Here is an 18288-nt window from a genome sequence, read left to right on the forward strand (position 1 = left end):
AAATGAGAAAATTATACTTTCTCTTACCGCAGCTTCATGCAGTGCCAAATGCTGTAAGCACAAGACCCATCCTAGAGTTTACTAAACTTCAATGTAACACATAAATTCAGGGCACACCCTGGTTAGCAGCAATCAGTACATACAAGGTTTGTAACACTTCCACATAGCACTGTGGCCTAGGCTGCTGTAGTAAATCATAATGCCAACCTCAGGAATTCCCTGTCAGAAGAATGTGACCAGAAATACGATGGTGCTGTCCTCCCATTCACCCTCACTCACTCCCGCACATCCATTCGCACTGCCGTGCAGTGCCACAGGTATCAGTTGGCTTGTGCACACTCGTAGTTGTACGCACTCGCTCCTGGCACCCTAATGTTGCGACCTGATAACCGGGAAGTGGATTCCACTGTGCCTGCAGGCACCCTTGGTCTCAAACCACCCTCCACTCACCAACCAGCTTCAGCTACCGCACCTCACCACGAACCAATGATTGAGTCAACCTTTCCCTGGATACTATGCCTCTTGCAGCCATATTCACAGTTTGCAGGATCATGGGGCAAGGTGGAGAAGTGAAGGAAAGACAACAGCCGATCCGGCAACAATTAGCAAGGATGTTTGGGCTCCAAGTAGGAGGTTCACTCAGAGGTCTACAACACAGATGGGGAGGGTCACTGAGGCCGCCCGCAAGCCACAGCTGCGCCCAGCCCAGCCAGACAACCCAATGTTACCAAATAGTTACAAATTTCAGCACCTCCGGAATAGATGTGCACTGTACGGGTGTGTTGACTTTAGTCGCCATCGACAATTCCGGTTGCACACGGAGAGTTACTAGGTCTGCACCACTGTACAAGGCGGCACCCCGTCTGGTGCGCGAAGACGTAAGTTGCACCAGAAGATTATGATCTCATGTGAAAAGGTGCTCGGTGCTGTACTGCTATAAAAGTGAGGCACAATGTCAGGGACCTGATGACCTGGGTCGCTCTGGACCATATGATCACTTCAAAGAGGAAGAGGCAATAGTCTGATGCATGATGATTTTAACAGCACCAGACAATCCTGGACGCTCCCACATAGAACTTAAATCATGCACCCCACAGGATTGAGGCACAACATCCAGCGCTCAATGACTTAAGGGGGTTTAAACAATCTGGTCACACAAGGAACTTCGTTTCCGTACCTGGAATGAGGCACAATGTCTGGTATGCAATGACTTTAGTTGCACCAGACTCTCCGGTCACAGACTTCGACGCAAGTTCAGCCATGCCATACGAGGCAGAGTATAGCATAACTCTGATGGCACCCCACCTCTGAGGGTCGCCTATGAACGGGGCACAGCATACAATGCACGTGCAGCCAAGGGTCACACGAGAAAAATGCAACACACTCCACAACATCGGGCCACATGGGGTCCCACACAAGGGATTCCGTTCACACCACACAAAGTTTTGGCATGCAGAGGTCCCCACGATGAAGGGATGAAGGGACGCTCACCTGAAGTGCGGGCAGTACTTGGCAAGCTCCACACCAGGCAATTTCGGTCTCCAGACTAAATACTTATTTCACACTCAAGCCGCTGCTGCCAGGTGGAGTCCAGCGTACAATGCAGGCAAAGAAGAGGGCACCGCTTTCCAGATGATACCATCAGATGATATCCTTGGACAGTTATCCTCTTGTGCAGAACAGACTCCTCTGGCCGTGTGTAGGAAAGTACCATCTTGCCTGGCATGTTACCCCCATTTTTCACTGTATATATGTTGTTTTAGTTGTATGTGTCACTGGGACCCTGCCAGCCAGGGCCTCAGTGCTCATAAGTGTGCCCTGAATGTGTTACCTGTGTTATGACTAACTGTCTCACTGAGGCTCTGCTATCCAGAACCTCAGTGGTTATGCTCTCTCATTTCTTTCCAAATTGTCACTAACAGGCTAGTGACCAATTTCACCAATTTACATTGGCATACTGGAACACCCTTATAATTCCCTAGTATAAGGTACTGAGGTACCCAGGGTATTGGGGTTCCAGGCGATCCCTATGGGCTGCAGCATTTCTTTTGCCACCCATAGGGAGCTCTGACAATTCTTACACAGGCCTGCCACTGCAGCCTGAGTGAAATAACGTCCACGTTATTTCACAGCCATTTACCACTGCACTTAAGTAACTTATAAGTCACCTATATGTCTAACCTTTACCTGGTAAAGGTTGGGTGCTAAGTTACTTAGTGTGTGGGCACCCTGGCACTAGCCAAGGTGCCCCCACATTGTTCAGGGCAAATTCCCCGGACTTTGTGAGTGCGGGGACACCATTACACGCGTGCACTACACATAGGTCAATACCTTTGTGTAGCTTCACAATGGTAACTCCGAATATGGCCATGTAACATGTCTATGATCATGGAATTGCCCCCTCTATGCCATCCTGGCATTGTTGGCACAATCCCATGATCCCACTGGTCTGTAGCACAGACCCGGGTACTGCCAAACTGCCTTTCCCGGGGTTTCCCTGCAGCTGCTGCTGCTGCCAACCCCTCAGACAGGTTTCTGCCCTCCTGGGGTCCAGCCAGGCTTGGCCCAGGATGGCAGAACAAAGGACTTCCTCAGAGAGAGGGTGTTACACCCTCTCCCTTTGGAAAAAGGTGTCAGGGCTGGGGAGGAGTAGCCTCCCCCAGCCTCTGGAAATGCTTTGATGGGCACAGATGGTGCCCATTTCTGCATAAGCCAGTCTACACCGGTTCAGGGACCCCTCAGCCCTGCTCTGGCGCGAAACTGGGCAAAGGAAAGGGGAGGGACCACTCCCCTGACCTGCACCTCCCCTGGGAGGTGCCCAGAGCTCCTCCAGTGTGCTCCAGACCTCTGCCATCTTGGAAACAGAGGTGCTGCTGGCACACTGGATGGCTCTGAGTGGCCAGGGCCAGCAGGTGACGTCAGAGACTCCTTCTGATAGGCTCCTTCAGGTGTTGCTAGCCTATCTTCTCTCCTAAGTAGCCAAGCCCTCTTTTCTGGCTATTTAGGGTCTCTGCTTTGGGGATTTCCTTAGATAACGAATGCAAGAGCTCATCCGAGTTCCTCTGCATCTCTCTCTTCACCTTCTGCCAAGGAATCGACTGCTGACCGCGCTGGAAGCCTGCAAAACTGCAACAAAGTAGCGAAGACGACTACTGCAACTCTGTAACGCTGATCCTGCCGCCTTCTTGTCTGTTTTCCTGGTGGTGCATGCTGTGGGGGTAGTCTGCCTCCTCTCTGCACTAGAAGCTCCGAAGAAATCTCCCGTGGGTCGACGGAATCGTCCCCCTGCAACCGCAGGCACCAAAGAACTGCATCACTGGTCCTCTGGGTCTCCTCTCAGCACGACGAGCGAGGTCCCTTGAATCCAGCAACTCTGTCCAAGTGACTCCCACAGTCCAGTGACTCTTCAGTCCAAGTTTGGTGGAGGTAAGTCCTTGCCTCCCCACGCCAGACTGCATTGCTGGGAACCACGTGTTTTGCAGCTACTCCGGCTCCTGTGCACTTTCCGAGGGAATCCTTTGTGCACAGCCAAGCCTGGGTCCACGGCACTCTAACCTGCATTGCACGACCTCCTGAGTTGTCCTCCGGCGGCGTGGGACTCCTTTGTGCAACTTCGGGTAAACACCGTTTCACTCCACTTCGTAGTGCCTGTTCCGGCACTTCTGCAGGTGCTGCCTGCTTCTGAGAGGGCTCCTTGTCTTGCTGTCCCCTGACGCAATTGGCGACATCCTGGTCCCTCCTGGGCCACAGCAGCACCCAAAAACCCCAACCGCGAGCTTTGCAGCTAGCAAGGCTTGTTTACGGTCTTTCCGCAGGAAAACACTTCTGCACGACTCTCCACGGCGTGGGACATCTATCCTCCAAAGGGGAAGTTTCTAGCCCTTGTCGTTCTTTCAGAATCCTCAGCTTCTACTGTCCAGTAGCAGCTTCTTTGCACCCACAGCTGGCATTTCCTGGGCATCTGCCCACTCTCGACTTGATCGTGACTTTTGGACTTGGTCCCCTTGTTCCACAGGTACCCTCGTCTAGAAATCCATCGTTGTTGCATTGCTGGTTTTGGTCTTTCCTGCAAAATTCCCCTATCACGACTTCTGTGCTCTTTGGGGAACTTTAATGCACTTTGCACTCACTTTTCAGGGTCTTGGGGTGGGCTATTTTTCTAACCCTCACTGTTTTCTTACAGTCCCAGCGACCCTCTACAAGGTCACATAGGTTTGGGGTCCATTCGTGGTTCGCATTCCAATTTTGGAGTATATGGTTTGTGTTGCCCCTATCCATATGTGTCCCCATTGCATCCTATTCTAACTATACATTGTTTGCACTGTTTTCTAATACTATACTGCATATTTATGGTATTGTGTACATATATCTTGTGTATATTTGCTATCCTCATACTGAGGGTACTCACTGAGATACTTTGGCATATTGTCATAAAAATAAAGTACCTTTATTTTTAGTATATCTAAAGTATCTTAGTATAGTTATCTGTTTTCTTATGATATTGTGCATATGACACTAGTGGTACTGTAGGAGCTTCACTCGTCTCCTAGTTCAGCCTAAGCTGCTCTGCTAAGCTACCTTTTCTATCAACCTAAGCTGCTAGACATCCCTATACACTAATAAGGGATACCTGGGCCTGGTGAAAGGTGTAAGTACCCCTTGGTACTCACTACAAACCAGTCCAGCCTCCTACATTGCCGTGCACACCACGTGGTCCAGCAATACCGGTCCCGTGTCACCATAGATGTAACTCTCCCTGCTGATGGGCAGTACCCCTAGTTAACCTAAAGATCAGGGTGGTTCAAAGGGTTTTCCTTTGAACCTCAGATGTCTCCTCTAAATGTTGTCCCTGTCCACCCCAAGGCCATGGAATGTAGATCTTTATCTGTAGTGGGGCCATACTCTGGCTCCGAGAGGCCAAGTGTCAGAAACCTCTCCATCTGATCAATCTGTCCCAGGTCCCAGATGGCAGGTGTCTTTTGTTTTGGATGCCCAAGTTTTATAGCTGTCACTTGGGGAATGCACAGAGGTGCCCTTCTGCTGCAGCCAGTGGAATGAAGGTGAGTTTACAGGACACACAAAACATTTTAGAACCTAGAAAGAAGGGGTTTGCCATTATGAATCCAATGATACTAAACATCATTTGGCTGCTCCCCTGCAGTCCACTATTGCAGCCAATCCTAGTAAGACTCTTTCTCTCATGTAACTTTTTGGGCAGAGCAGCTCTCATGGGTAGTGTGGACACTCATGGGTATTCCGCAATCCCTGGGCACATGTGCCCTGGCGCGCACACAAGCCTGCAGAGGCAGGCTGGACACTTAGGTTAAATCCACCACAAGGGACAAGTGCCCATGTATGGGTCTGCGCTATAAGGCTTAGCTCCTATATTAGAATACCTGTATGTAAGTGTGTACACCCTGGAAAGTGATGCCAGATCCAGTATCTATTTAGGAAACTACCTGTGTGCCAGTATGCACACATGGGCTAGTGCCACTTCCACGTGGATGGAAGGACGTTGCCGGCACTATCACACTCTACTTACAGTGGGAAAGTGCCCAGGGCTGGTAGGCCCCTTGCGAGAACCACCAAAACATTCTAGAGGAAAGCAACAAATCTTGGGGAACACCTACCTCTTTGTGTCAGGTCGAACATGGCTTATGTATTATACTCATAGCTTGTTAAGTAAAATCTTATAACTGATGTCATGTGACACTCTACACACGCCAATTGGTCTCATTCTATATGGCAGTGTCACAGATTGGATGGCTTCTGGAATTTGATGAAAAAATTCTTATAGATATTCCTAGTAATGAAATGCAGATTTTTGTAGAAATGTTGGTGGCCCACTCAGAATTGGAAAACTCTCCCTCTTAGTACCCCCTTTTAAGGAATGGTAGATTAAAATGCACTGTGTCACACAATCCAAAGAACTCTATGCCAATCATGTAGGTGCTAATTCTAAATTCATGCAGCGGTGCACCAATTTTTTGACAGAAATAATGTGAAATAGTCTATTATCAAAGAATGATTTTTTTTAAATTCACCATTGAGTCTCTAAAATTGCTTCGACTTAGAGGAAAGAAGGGTTTTCTGTGTGCTAGCATTTAATTAAACAATGCACTTTTGACATAATGTAACATTTAGCTAGCTGTTTCAATATTATCTAAAGCCTATTAGCAACATTATGAGGTAGTTTTAACAAACAACTTTTTAAAAATAAGATTGGTTTTTGAATAGCAGTACCATGTTCAACACTTAGGGGGTTATTCTAACTTTGGAGGAGTGTTAATCTGTCCCAAAAGTGACGGTAAAGTGACGGATATACCACCAGCGGTATTACGAGTTCCATAGGATATAATGGACTCGTAATACGGCTGGTGGTAAATCCGTCACTTTTCCGTCACTTTTGGGACGGATTAACACCTCCTCCAAAGTTAGAATAACCCCCTTAATCCGTATTAGACAGTGTCTTGATATAGTGGGTCTTTGGACCTAAATATTCACATAAATGCTTTTATAATCATGTTCTGTTTATGTGTATGTTTAACAGTTTTGATGTACCCCTGAAAGCTTAATAAAATTATATATAAAAAAGAATACCAGTCTGTACAACATACTCTTCCCATGGGATGATAGTAAACTCCATGATAACAAAAAGTTTAAAATGTTTTAAATAGTTGAACACTTTAAGTGACTTAGGTGGCTCATTGGGCTCTAGACTACGTTTTCGATTTTTTATAAAATAAGTTTCCCCCACTATGACATGTTCTATTTGTACATCTGTTTGTAACTTGTTATACCCAGGATGCTGAAGCAATCAGACAACAGCTACAAAAATCTGAAACTGAAATAGAAGAAAAGAAAGAAGAAAATCGAACACTCAGTATCCTATTAGAGCAGCTCCAGGAAGAGAAGAGCCGACTTAGCAAGAAAATTGAAAAGTTTGAAAGAGCAGGTACTGAGAAGGTTTATCAAATTTGTAATTTCTATGACTTTATTGATGCCATCATTGACATATTGATTATTTTAATTAATTTTATTACATTTTTCATGAACCTGCGTATCAATATACATAGTCCGAAAATTTGCACTGTATATATCTTGCAATAGGTATATAAAAAAAAAATGAAATTATACTTTTTTTTATCTCAAAGATGCCCTTAGCATAGCTAGCATCAACAATATTAAATACTATTGCAGAAGCCCATATACCTACTCAGTTCTTCACTGCCACTCCTTACCCATCAGCCAACCACCCACACTCCCCAGTCCAAATGTTACATCATTCAGCAGTAATAACTAGGTAGAGACCAGAATTATGATTCCCTTTGCAGTTCAGCAGTGATGGGCAGAGTGGAACACATCACCCTGTCAGCCTTCTGTCCAAAAGTTTCTGTCCAAAATGCAGCATGTTCTTCAGCTTTCTACCCAAAATGCAACATGATCATTGTGGCTATGGCCAGGCTACTACTAAATATGTCTAGACTCCACTCTTTTTCAGCTCAACTCGGGGAACTTAATTGACTCCCAGTTGAGAAGAGAATAAAGTTCAATCATTGTCTCTTGCCCAGAGCACGTGCTTTAACACCAGTCCAGTGAGAATTCAGAAACATATTATCTATTATTCCCCTTCAAGACCTCTCAGATCTCCATGTCTGCTGTCTCCAAGATACTAGCTCAGCTGAAAAAGCAGTCATACTTTCAAATTTCTTGGTTCTAAATTGTGGAACTGGCTTTCATTAAGGCTTCACACCATCACAAATTGTCCCCTATCTTTGAAAGCACCACAGACTTGCCTTTTCACAGCACCTTAATCCTACTGCCTGAGTGCATCTCATTCTGCAGTCTAGCTTTCAGCACCTAGAAACCCACTTCTTGGACATTAGAATTGCTTTATAAATTGTTGTTACGTTAAAATGTATATTGCCTTCATTCCTCAGTTTCAATAAAGACTGCAACTGTTTCCATCGAGAAGTCTGCTATAGGTTTTCTACGTATACCATGCTGCCATTGACCTTTTATTCACTGCCTTTTCCCACCCTCTATTTGGTGGTCCCTCAGTAATTGCCAGTGCAGCACACAATATTCCTACGAGGAATAACTAGGGCCAAATCTAAAAATCAATTTCCCACTTTTATCTCCTTCCATCGGGCATATAATCTTAGCAGGCATGCCTCCATTTTTTGCAGTCTATTAGTGTGCGTTCCATATCGGCCACTATTCCTGTCCAAAACTACCCTAATACTGGGAAGCTCTACACAGGTGGGTCAATACAGCATCAACTAAAGCACAGCGAGGGCAGCAGATGTTATTCATGTGCATCATGACCTTTAGGCCCTCATTTTAACACTGGCGGAAAATTCCACCTACTGCCACGGCGACTGTATCCAAAAGTCCATTGCCGTGGCTACCTACCGTCCACCATAAAATGACCATGACCAGAAGGCTGGCGGAATTCCGGCTACTGTCATGGCGGCGGACGGCGGTATGGTGGAACTGCTGCCAGCAGCAGAGCCACGCCAGGGGAACGCAGCTAACCGTATCATTACACATGCTGTTTTTGTATGCGTGCATGCGGGTGTGAGTCGTGTGGAATGCGTGTGTGAATGAATGGGTGTGTACGTGTATGTTGTGTCTTGTGGATGCATGTGTGCTATAATGTATGTTAGTTTGTGTTACGGTGTGTGTGTATGTATGTATGCATGCGTGGGTGGATGTGGGTATGCGTGTGTGTGTGAGTGTATGTTTGCGCATGTGTGTGTGTATGTTGGGGGGCAGAAGGGGGAGGCAGAGGGTTGGGGAGGACTCTGGGGAGGGAGAGGGAAGAGTGTGGGGGGCACCCCTATCAGTGCCAGGGAAGGAATTCACTGCCACTGATAGTGCCTACCACCATGGTTTTCGTGGCGGTAAGATTGCCATGAAAACCATGGCAGTAGGCGGGGTCATGATCCCGAGGGTGGGATTGTGACGGCCGCCTGGCTGGAGTCCGAAGTCTCCAGCCTGGAGGCTGTTACCACCCTGATGGATGGAGTGGTACATTGGCAGTTTGGCTTGAGCCAAACCTCCAATGTCATATTTTGGGGAAAGGTACCGCCAGCCTGTTGGCAGTACCTTTCCCCAAAATACCGCCGTCCGCCAGGGTCGTAATGACCGCCTTAGTCTATGGTTGGTGAGGTACGTGGCATGAAGATAATTAAACTGTATATTTATAGCAAGCATTTCTGGAGAGTTTGTGAGGGTTTCAAAAGCCTGCTCACATTCTTTCCCTCTAAATGGTCTGCCTGACACTTCCTCCCACCTGGCTCGGTTCATAGACATCACGTCTTATGTCAGTGACAGAAGTGTTTTATATAGCTATTAGGGCAAATCAACATCGACTACCAAAAGTCAACAGAACCTGAAGAAATTCATGCATTTTCGGATCTACAAGGCTGGGTCCCTGTTAGACCTGGCGTTCTTTGCATAGTCTCCCCTGTCTTTTTGCCTCAGCCTCCTATGTTGTGACTGTGTGACGGACTTTGTTTTTTCTGGTTTTTGAGAGAACTTTCCCACTGTTGACCAGTGCTAAAGTGCAAGTGCTGTCTGTGTAAATGTATTTGTAATAGGGTTTTTTCATGATTGGCATATTTGATTTACTAGTAAGCCCTTAGTAAAGTGCACTAGACGTGCCCGGGGCCTGTAAATCAAATGGTACTAGTGGGCCTGCAGCACTGATTGTGCCACCCTCAGTAGTCCTGTAAACATGTCTCAGACCTGCCACTACAGTGTCTGTAGGTGCACTTTTAAACAACCAATTCGACCTGGTTACTGTACCCGCCTGCCAGACCCAAACCTTCCCTTTTTGTAAATGTAAGGCACCCCTAAGGAAGGTCCTAGGTAGCCCCATGGGCAGGGTTCAGTGCAATGTATGTTAAAGGTAGGACATGTACTGATGTGTTTTACATGTCCTGGCAGTGAAATACTGCTAAATTTGTTTTTTACTGTTGCAAGGCCTATCTCTCCTGTAGGTTATCATGGGGACTACCTTTAAATATCTTAAGTCTGGTTTCCCATTGGGAACAGATAGAGATGTGGAGTTGAGGGTCTCTGAACTCACAATTTAAACATACATCTTTTGGTAAAGTTGGTTTCTAGATTGTCAGTTTGAAAATGCCACTTTTAGAAAGTGAACATTTTCTTGCTTAACCATTCTGTGCTTCTGCCTGCTTGTGTAGTCCACGTCTGAGTCAGACTGATAGTTGGGCTGTTGTGAATTTTCTCTAGACAGTGACACAAAGGGAGCTGTAGACTGCATATCCTGATCAGTCTCCTGGGCTAAAGTGGGGAGGAAGGAGCTGGCACATCTGAAAGGGCTGTGTCTGTCCTCACACAATGCAGTTTCCTACCCTCTGGTGTGTGTTTCTGGGCCTGGCCCGGGAAAGGCAGGATTTTGTCAACAACAGAGACTTTCCTTTGAAGTTTGCGTACTTCAAAGGCAGAACTGGGTATAACTAGTGGGTCAAAACCCCAGATTTTTAGAACACTTCTGGATCAAGAGGAACCTCTGCCAAGGAGAAGAGCCAAAGAGCTGGACAACGAGTACTGCCCCTTTGCTGTGTGTGCTTTGCTGAGTTGGCCTGCAGTTGCTGCTTCTGCCTTAGAGAGGGCAAAGACTGGACTCTGCTGCAAATCCTCCTTGTGAAGATTCTCCAAGGGCTTGGACTGAGCTTGCTTCCTGTTAAGAAGTCTCAGGGACAAAAAAGACTTCACTTACTGTCAACTCTAACTTGACAGGAGGTACCTACTCCAGTTTCTGGGCTCTTGGGAGTGAAAGCTGGTGAAGAAAAACTAAGTGCACTGACTTCAGACGACACCCGAACTGATGCAGCTTCTGAATCCTGCAACGCAGCCTGCCAATGAAGCCATGGTCCCCACTGGAGTGCGATGACCCCGCAGGCCTGACGCCGCCTCAACTTCACTGAAGTCCACGACTCTGTGAGTCCTGAAGTGCTGTGTGACCGACGTCCGTGACACCTTACTCCACCTCAGTGCCTGCTGCCTTGTGGTTTAATCGCGACCCTGTGAGGTTGCCTCACCGCGTCTTGACTGCTGGACATCGACCCCGAAAGAGCATAAGGAACCAGTGCTTTGCACTGACACCGCCTCATCTACACTGCTCTATAACAAGGTCCAGACACCTCGCACCAATGCCTCCTCCCCTCTGCTCCGCAGCACCGGAATCGTCGCTGCACCGGATTCAGCAATGCCTCGATCTCCTACTCTGCAAACCGGCTTGTTTCCTCATTTTCATGAGGTACTGTACCTGTGGGTCCGTGCAAATCTGTGACTGGTGCCATTGGCATCGGTTTGTTGGGAACGACTCCGTCACGACACTAGGATAGCACCAAATTGAGGCATTTGTGTTTCTAAGTGTTATATTGAAGGTTATTCTTTGAAAATTCATACTTTTGCTTGTATATGTTGGACAGTTGTCATTTTGGTCTTGTTTTACTCAGATAAATATTGCCTATTTATCTAAACTGGTGTTGAGTGCTTTTGTGGTGTTTCCACTGTGTTACTGTGTGTGTTGATACAAATGCTTTACACTTGGCCTTAGAGATAAGCCTTGCTGCTTGTGCCAAGCTACCAAGGGGGTGAGCAGGGTTTGTCTTAGGAGTGTAACTCCCTGACCCTGACTACAGTGGGTGTCCCTGCTTGGACAGAGTGCGAACTGACTGACAGAGACCCCATTTCTAACAGCCCCCATAACTGCCACTCAAGAAACTGTGCTTTGGGCTAGCCATCCTCCTCAATCTTGGCATCCAGAATCTGGAGCGCTCCCCCAAAGTAACAATATCCCATCATCTCTAACCTAACTCTAGACCACTGCCTCAAATGCTTGTCTTTAAAATCCAAATCCCCTGCCCAGTGTGGGAAGTCCAATCAAAGGCAAGACAGGTACATACACTGAACACTTCTGGTTCTATTTAACCTCTGCCCTGCAGTAGTTGAGTGCCATGGAGAGCAGTGTGGGCTGTCCTATCAATTTCAACGCATTAGCACAATCAATGCACCTCCGCTGCTCAGATCCCCTATTTTCCCTATCTCCTCTATGTTCAAGCCCAAAAGCCACTAGGCCAGCCACTGAAGTTGTACTGCCAGGATGTACAGTTTGTAGTCTGGAACTACCAGTCCCCCATTCTCATTGGTCACTGCAAAGTATTTAGCAAGACCCAGTGTTGTCCCTCCTCCCTAATTACATCCCGTAGCAGTGTGTTCAGTGCCAGAAACCAAATCTGAGGAATACAAACTGGAAGGCTTGTAAAGTAATAGAGCGCATGTGGTAGAATCACTGACATGGACAAGGCAACTACCCTTCAAGGATCTTAGACACAAGGTAAGCGAACTTGGCAGTTGTCTTATGTCAAATTGATTTATTTTGACTCCCAAGTATTTGGAGTGTCACTTGATGCTTGAGTCTAGGACTACTTGTGTTCAGGACAATAATACCAGAGACACCGAAAAGGCACAGACTTTGCTCCATTTAGTACATAAGCCAGATACTCTTCCCCAGTTTAGCCAGAATCTACGCTCCATGGAATCCCCTGTTTCTGCATCCCGTGGGTGGAGAAGCATGTTGTCCAAATAAAGCGTGATTACATGCTCTCTATTGCGCAGTGGAATTCCCTTTCCTCTGCTTTCATTCTAACAAATGGCTTGAACAATAGGGCGCATAGCAACGGCGAAAGGGGCATCCTTGCCATATCTCCCTATGCCCCTGGAATGCAAAGCATAAACATCTCCCAGATCGGACCCTCGCCTCAGCATCCAAATGCATTAAGGTGACCCACCATTCTCATCCCTGGCCTAATTTCATAAACCTCATGGCAGCCCGTAAGCATCAACAGTGAAGAGTATCAAATGCTTTGCACAGGACTACAGACAAAAGCAATGCAGTAGAAGGGTGCTGCATGTACAACTGCCGGATGTTAAAGAAGCAATGCACTGGGGAATAAAGCTATTCTCGTTGTGATGAACAAATGATTTCAGGTGTGATGTCACCATATGAAAATCACAGTTGGTCCTTCACCGGAGGTAACATTCCACCCATCACTTTTGTATTTTTTTGGGAGAAAAGAAGAAGAGAGGAAGCTGGGTTGTGGATGGTTAATGATTGTGATGTAGTGTTCTTAACAGAGTTGAGTCTTCAACTCATTTCTAAATTGAAGCAGTGTTGGTATGGTCCTGATGTAAATGGGGCTGTTGTTCCAGATCCTGGATGCATGGATGGAAAATGCCTGCCTTCTTGTTCTTTCTGTTTCAGTCTGCAGTCTGATGGTGCCCTGGCGGTGGGTGTGCTGAGATCCGCCAGAAATTGTAAACTTGTCTGTAAGACAAGCAATGGGAGCTGCTTGTGATAGCTTTGTAAATGATGCATCTAGTTTTGAAGAGGTTGGGTCGGCAAGGGGAGCCAATGGAGTTCCATAAGGATGGAGGTGATGTGATCTTAGTTCTTCAGACCTTGAATGAGAGGTGTTGCTGCATGTAGAATGCCCATAAGAGGATGTATAAATTGATCAACACAAACACAAGAGGTGCTATGTGGAGTCTGGGAGGCCATGAAGTAAGGCGTTACATCTATCCAGATGCAAGTGTATGAGGACTTGAACAGCAGTTCTGAGATGTGTACAAGTTTTTTTTTATAGAAGAAAGCTGGTGCTATGCTCTTTTTGTGCTTTTTGGCATTGTGTTCCTTGAGGGTAACGGTGTCCAGGATGAATCGAAGTAGATTAACTTTCAGTGAAGGTTGGTGTTTGAAGCAATCATGGTTCATGTCACTACACCAGGTTTATACAGTATCTTTTTTATGGTTTGGGGTTTGAAACCATCATGATTCATGTCACTGCACCAGGTTTTTACAGTATCTTGTTTATTGTTCTTGGCAAACAACAGGAATCCTGTATTGTAAGGGTTTAGCTTTAGGTAGGCGCTGGATATCCAGGCCTGGATGTTGTGCAAGCAGGGTTTGAGGCACTGGATTTCTGAAGCAGAGACTTTCAAGTAGAGTTTTGTATCATCCGCACATTGGTGAATCTTGATGCTGTACTCTGTGAGTAGAAGCACAAAGAACAATTGATGGGCGGAATGATGGACTAATCAAACATCCATTCCCAGTCACAAATCTGGGTTTAATCCATCATTTTTTGCTCACCACGTCACCCCAGTTTGGACCCAGCCATATGCAAATCAGTCTTGACCCTGCTCCCCAGGGGAGCAGTCCACCCAGAACTGTCCCCAAAACTGGTCTCAGGATGCTTGTCTCCAGTCCAGGGAGGACCTGGCCTGGCAGTTCTGGCTGAATGTTTGATTTGTTCAGTGTTCCGTCCATCATCTGTTCTTTTTGCTGTTGTCATCTGTGAGTAGAGCACCAAGTGACCCCATGTATAGGATGAAGATAGCATCGAGCCCTGGGGGCTCTGCAGGTGGTAAGGGCCTTTTGTGACCTCAACTTGCCCATGTGAACAAATTGTTGTCAGTTGAAAAAGTTTGAGAAGACCCAGTGGAGGACATTGCAGGTGAATCCCATTTGATGCTCCTGGAAGATATAAGGGTGGTATGGATGACTGTGTCGAAGGCAGCTTAGAGGTCCAGCAATTGCAGAAGGCAGGAGTCATCTTCATCTGTGGTCAAGAGGGCATCATCTATGATGTGTAAGATAGCTGTTTCCATACTGCAGCATGCTCTGTAGCCAAACCTGTAGTGGTGCAGGAGATGGGTAGCACTGGTATGGTCTTGGAGTTGAACATAGACTCCTTTTTCAATAATCTTGCCGTTAAGTGCTAGGTGAGTGATGGACCGGTAGTTGGCAAGATCATCTGGACCTAGTGTAGGTTTCTTTAGGAGTAGAAGGGCCTGGCCTGTCTTGAGAGCTTATACAAGATGCCTTCAGTGGATGAGGCATTGGGAGATCATCTATAGCAGTTTTCTCAAAGTACGGGCTGTTGGGGGTCTGGCAAACCTTCCCCTATTCCCCCTCCCCAGTAAAGTGACAGTTGCAGTTGAGAAGGATGCTCCAGCTCGGATATGTTTTTTGTTGCTTATGTTAGCCAAACAACAAGCCCAGAATCACAAAAACGATTTTCCAAGGGTATGTTTTTGTGCTATTTAGCCAATGGGCTTTGTTTTTACACCTAATCTAGCTTTCTGAAAGGCAGCCCTTCTCATACCCGAAAAAAAGGGCATAAAAAAGTATGGGAACTGTGATTGTGAATGTGATTGGATAGGGTCAGTGAGCGTTAGAAGGGCGTCAGTCAGGTAGCTAAAAAGAACAAAATATTTTAAAACTAAAATGTAGTTTTTAACCTACGTGTAATTGAATATAAAATGTAGTACTGACTCTTTAACTGGACAAATATTGGAAAAGGTAAGAGGTCGCATCTATGAGACCTGTTGGTGTTGGCAATGATTTTTAACCATGGTGTATAGCAGCACAACTGCTAAGCAGCATTGCTTTAAATAATGTGAAAGAATCTCTATGACATGGCAGTTGCGTATTTTTTCTAGCATTTTTTGTCTTTTTATTTACCAGTCCCAGATGGGTTAGCAAATAAATGTTGCACGCAATGCACATTTTTGATCTAGAACTAATGTGCTTTTTTTGATACAGCCATAATGTGACTTTAAAAAAAAAAAAAAAAACTCAAACATACAGGGAAGTAAGTTGGGTGGAGTGCCATAGTATAGATGGGGCCTCTGTGCACACCCTAAATTGTACTTTTTGGCACCTGAGAAAACGTTTGTGAGTACCCATAATCTACAGTGTCAGCTTTGAAAAAGGACAATGGTAAGACATCATCTTTATAAGAAGTGGCTATGAGGGAATGGAGTATGTCAGTGAGATCTGGAAGATATACAGCTTCAAAGAGTGATTATTGCGGGAGTCTACGGGAAGGGTGGGTGTAAGAATTGAAACAGGCTTTTTGTTGTCAATATGCAGTCTTATCTTCTGTAGTTTTTAATGGAAGAAGGGGTTGATGGCCTTGCACTTTTCTGTGGATTGAGAAACAAGTGGGACCAGCAGGAGGTTGATGCAGTGCTTTTGTCTTGAGCAGCATTCTGCTTCGCCATGCAAGATAAAGCTCATACATGCACCCCAAAAGCGATGTTCCTCTGGATGACTGACCTGGATCTCTCCCCTACCGTGGATCAGTGGTGTTAATGTTGTTTCCAGACAGGCGCACTGTGCCTAATCTATCGCCTGCAACTGATTCACATTAAGTTTTTACACAGAATGTGATATACACCGGGCTCCTTTCATGGCATGGGCCAGGTTAGCAGCCATAGTTGCATGTGTTGCAGAACCCAAGATTTAGACTGTACATATGGCGTGCTGATGTCCTGCTGTTGCTAGATGTTGCTAGATGTTGGTCATCTGTGTTTGACACCACCAACTCCATCATTGACTTCTCCCTGCATCAGTCTCTGCTAGTTGCCTTCGTAGGCTACATGAAGGGAGTCCCTGTTGGGGTTAGGCATCTCACTGTTTTACTGCTTTTACTAGCTAAGCAGAGGGTGGCAATGTATTAAGGCCGATGTCCTGCTCTTGTCCCAGGTTGTTGGCTTCAGGACTTCGTCTGTTGCCAGGAGCAACATGAGGGCTACTGGGAGGTGATGCCTGCTAGATCTTGCCCTAAAGATATATGGGGCCTGCTCACAATTTATTTAGCACTCTGAACAGTCCGGAGGTCGCCAATCCCGGATTAGGAGATGGGAGAACACAATTCATTAGCCGCACTTTGAGCACCAGCCCTGTAACACGATATGTTGGTTGACGACGATTTGTTCGGTACTACGCTGGCATACCATGAGCATTCATACCGAGTAATACTGCTGTGTACATTTCCTCGTCCTATAGCAGATCCATTTTTAGGAACTGTCCATCATATTTTAACTGTGGATATATATGTACCTGGGACGTTGTGTCGCACTACTTCACTGTGTACTGTTCATTTGTAAATTTATATATTGCCCTGAATATTTCTTCACTGCTGAATTGTGAATTGTTTGATTTTTGTTTCGAATATAATAATGAAAAAACATTAAGTGGACTATGGAGAAGCCTCTTAGGGATCTTAAGGTTTGGTATTCTCTTTTGTGTTGACCTCGGTTTGTTGGTAGAGATAAGGACCACAAAGTGATCGTTCTAGGGTCATGGGTGGTTTGCATTGTATTGTTGGTGATGTTGAGAACAAAATGTCATGGATGTGGCATTTGGGGTGTGTTTTGTATATAAAGTACTGTACCACATTGAGTGTATCGATGAGGTTGAAGAGGGTGTCCTTTCACGTTGGAATAAGTTATCCCAGTTTGTAATCTTATTAAAGAAGATTTTAACCATATGACTTTGCCCTGCCCAGAAATTGAAAAGCTTTGGATGCAGTTAATTGGGCACTTAAAAAACGATCCTGCACAAGCCTGTCTACTGCAGATGTATCTATGTTTACTCGGTCTTTACCCACACCCAGAAGGAGTTCCAGATTTCTGGATCTTGAAATGGCACCAGTTAAAAGAGCCACTGCCATGAGCATGAGATCTCCAGATGGACAAACTAATAGTAGATGGAAGAGCGACGTAGAGATGTTGACAGTATGGATTGAGTGACTGTAAAAAGTGAAGAAAGGAAACGGTTACACCAAAAAACAATAGCGGCAATTAAGGAGTACTGGAGCAGTACGGGGGCAGCAGACACTGGAGGACAGCGAAGTTCTTGAACTGAAAGCTTGTATATATGTGAAATATAATTAGCAATCATGAGGAGGTTACAAAGCAACACACGCCAAATTGGACATAGGAGGTGACTGATATAGACAGAGATAGGAATATTATGATTCATAATACATTTATAGGTACCAAGCACCAGCTGTACATATAATTGTATTATACACAATGCATTGCATTAGAATATAATGGTTCATGAATATGCGCATCTGTCAGAGTTTTGCCTTCTTGTTTTATGAATAAGTGCCAAAATGAAGTTAGTTGCTGTTAATCACGTCCTCCTCAGGAGTATGTAGGTAAATCTGATGAACATGCATGGTACTGACCCACCTCTGTACCTGCGCTACTCCAAAATGTGTTCAGTGATTTGCATTACAGTGCTACTATTATGTTAAAAACAATTACAAATCATTTAAGGAAGTGGATGTCTCGTGTGTTTTTTTTTTTAGCTTGTGTTGTTTTGGGGGATGAAGTCACCCAAGAGGGTTGTGTGGGTGTGCATTTTAAACTCTTTTGTTAAATACTTCTGGT

At 45.6% G+C, this 18288-nt stretch overlaps 1 protein-coding gene across 3 annotated transcripts in view; it reads left to right on the forward strand.

The window, feature by feature from the left end:
- The window catches only part of TSGA10 (testis specific 10), a 360446-nt gene that overhangs the window by 102001 nt on the left and 240157 nt on the right, over positions 1–18288 (forward strand). For all 3 annotated transcript variants that reach the window (XM_069204318.1, XM_069204316.1, XM_069204317.1), the window contains exon 4: positions 6805–6955. Coding sequence is in view for 2 of the 3 variants with exons in the window: in XM_069204316.1 (XP_069060417.1) it covers positions 6805–6955 (151 nt within the window). In the remaining variant the exon portion in view is untranslated. The remainder of the gene's footprint in view (positions 1–6804; positions 6956–18288) is intronic.

The sequence above is a fragment of the Pleurodeles waltl genome, chromosome 8, assembly GCF_031143425.1.
Source record: "Pleurodeles waltl isolate 20211129_DDA chromosome 8, aPleWal1.hap1.20221129, whole genome shotgun sequence".
NCBI lineage: Eukaryota > Metazoa > Chordata > Amphibia > Caudata > Salamandridae > Pleurodeles > Pleurodeles waltl.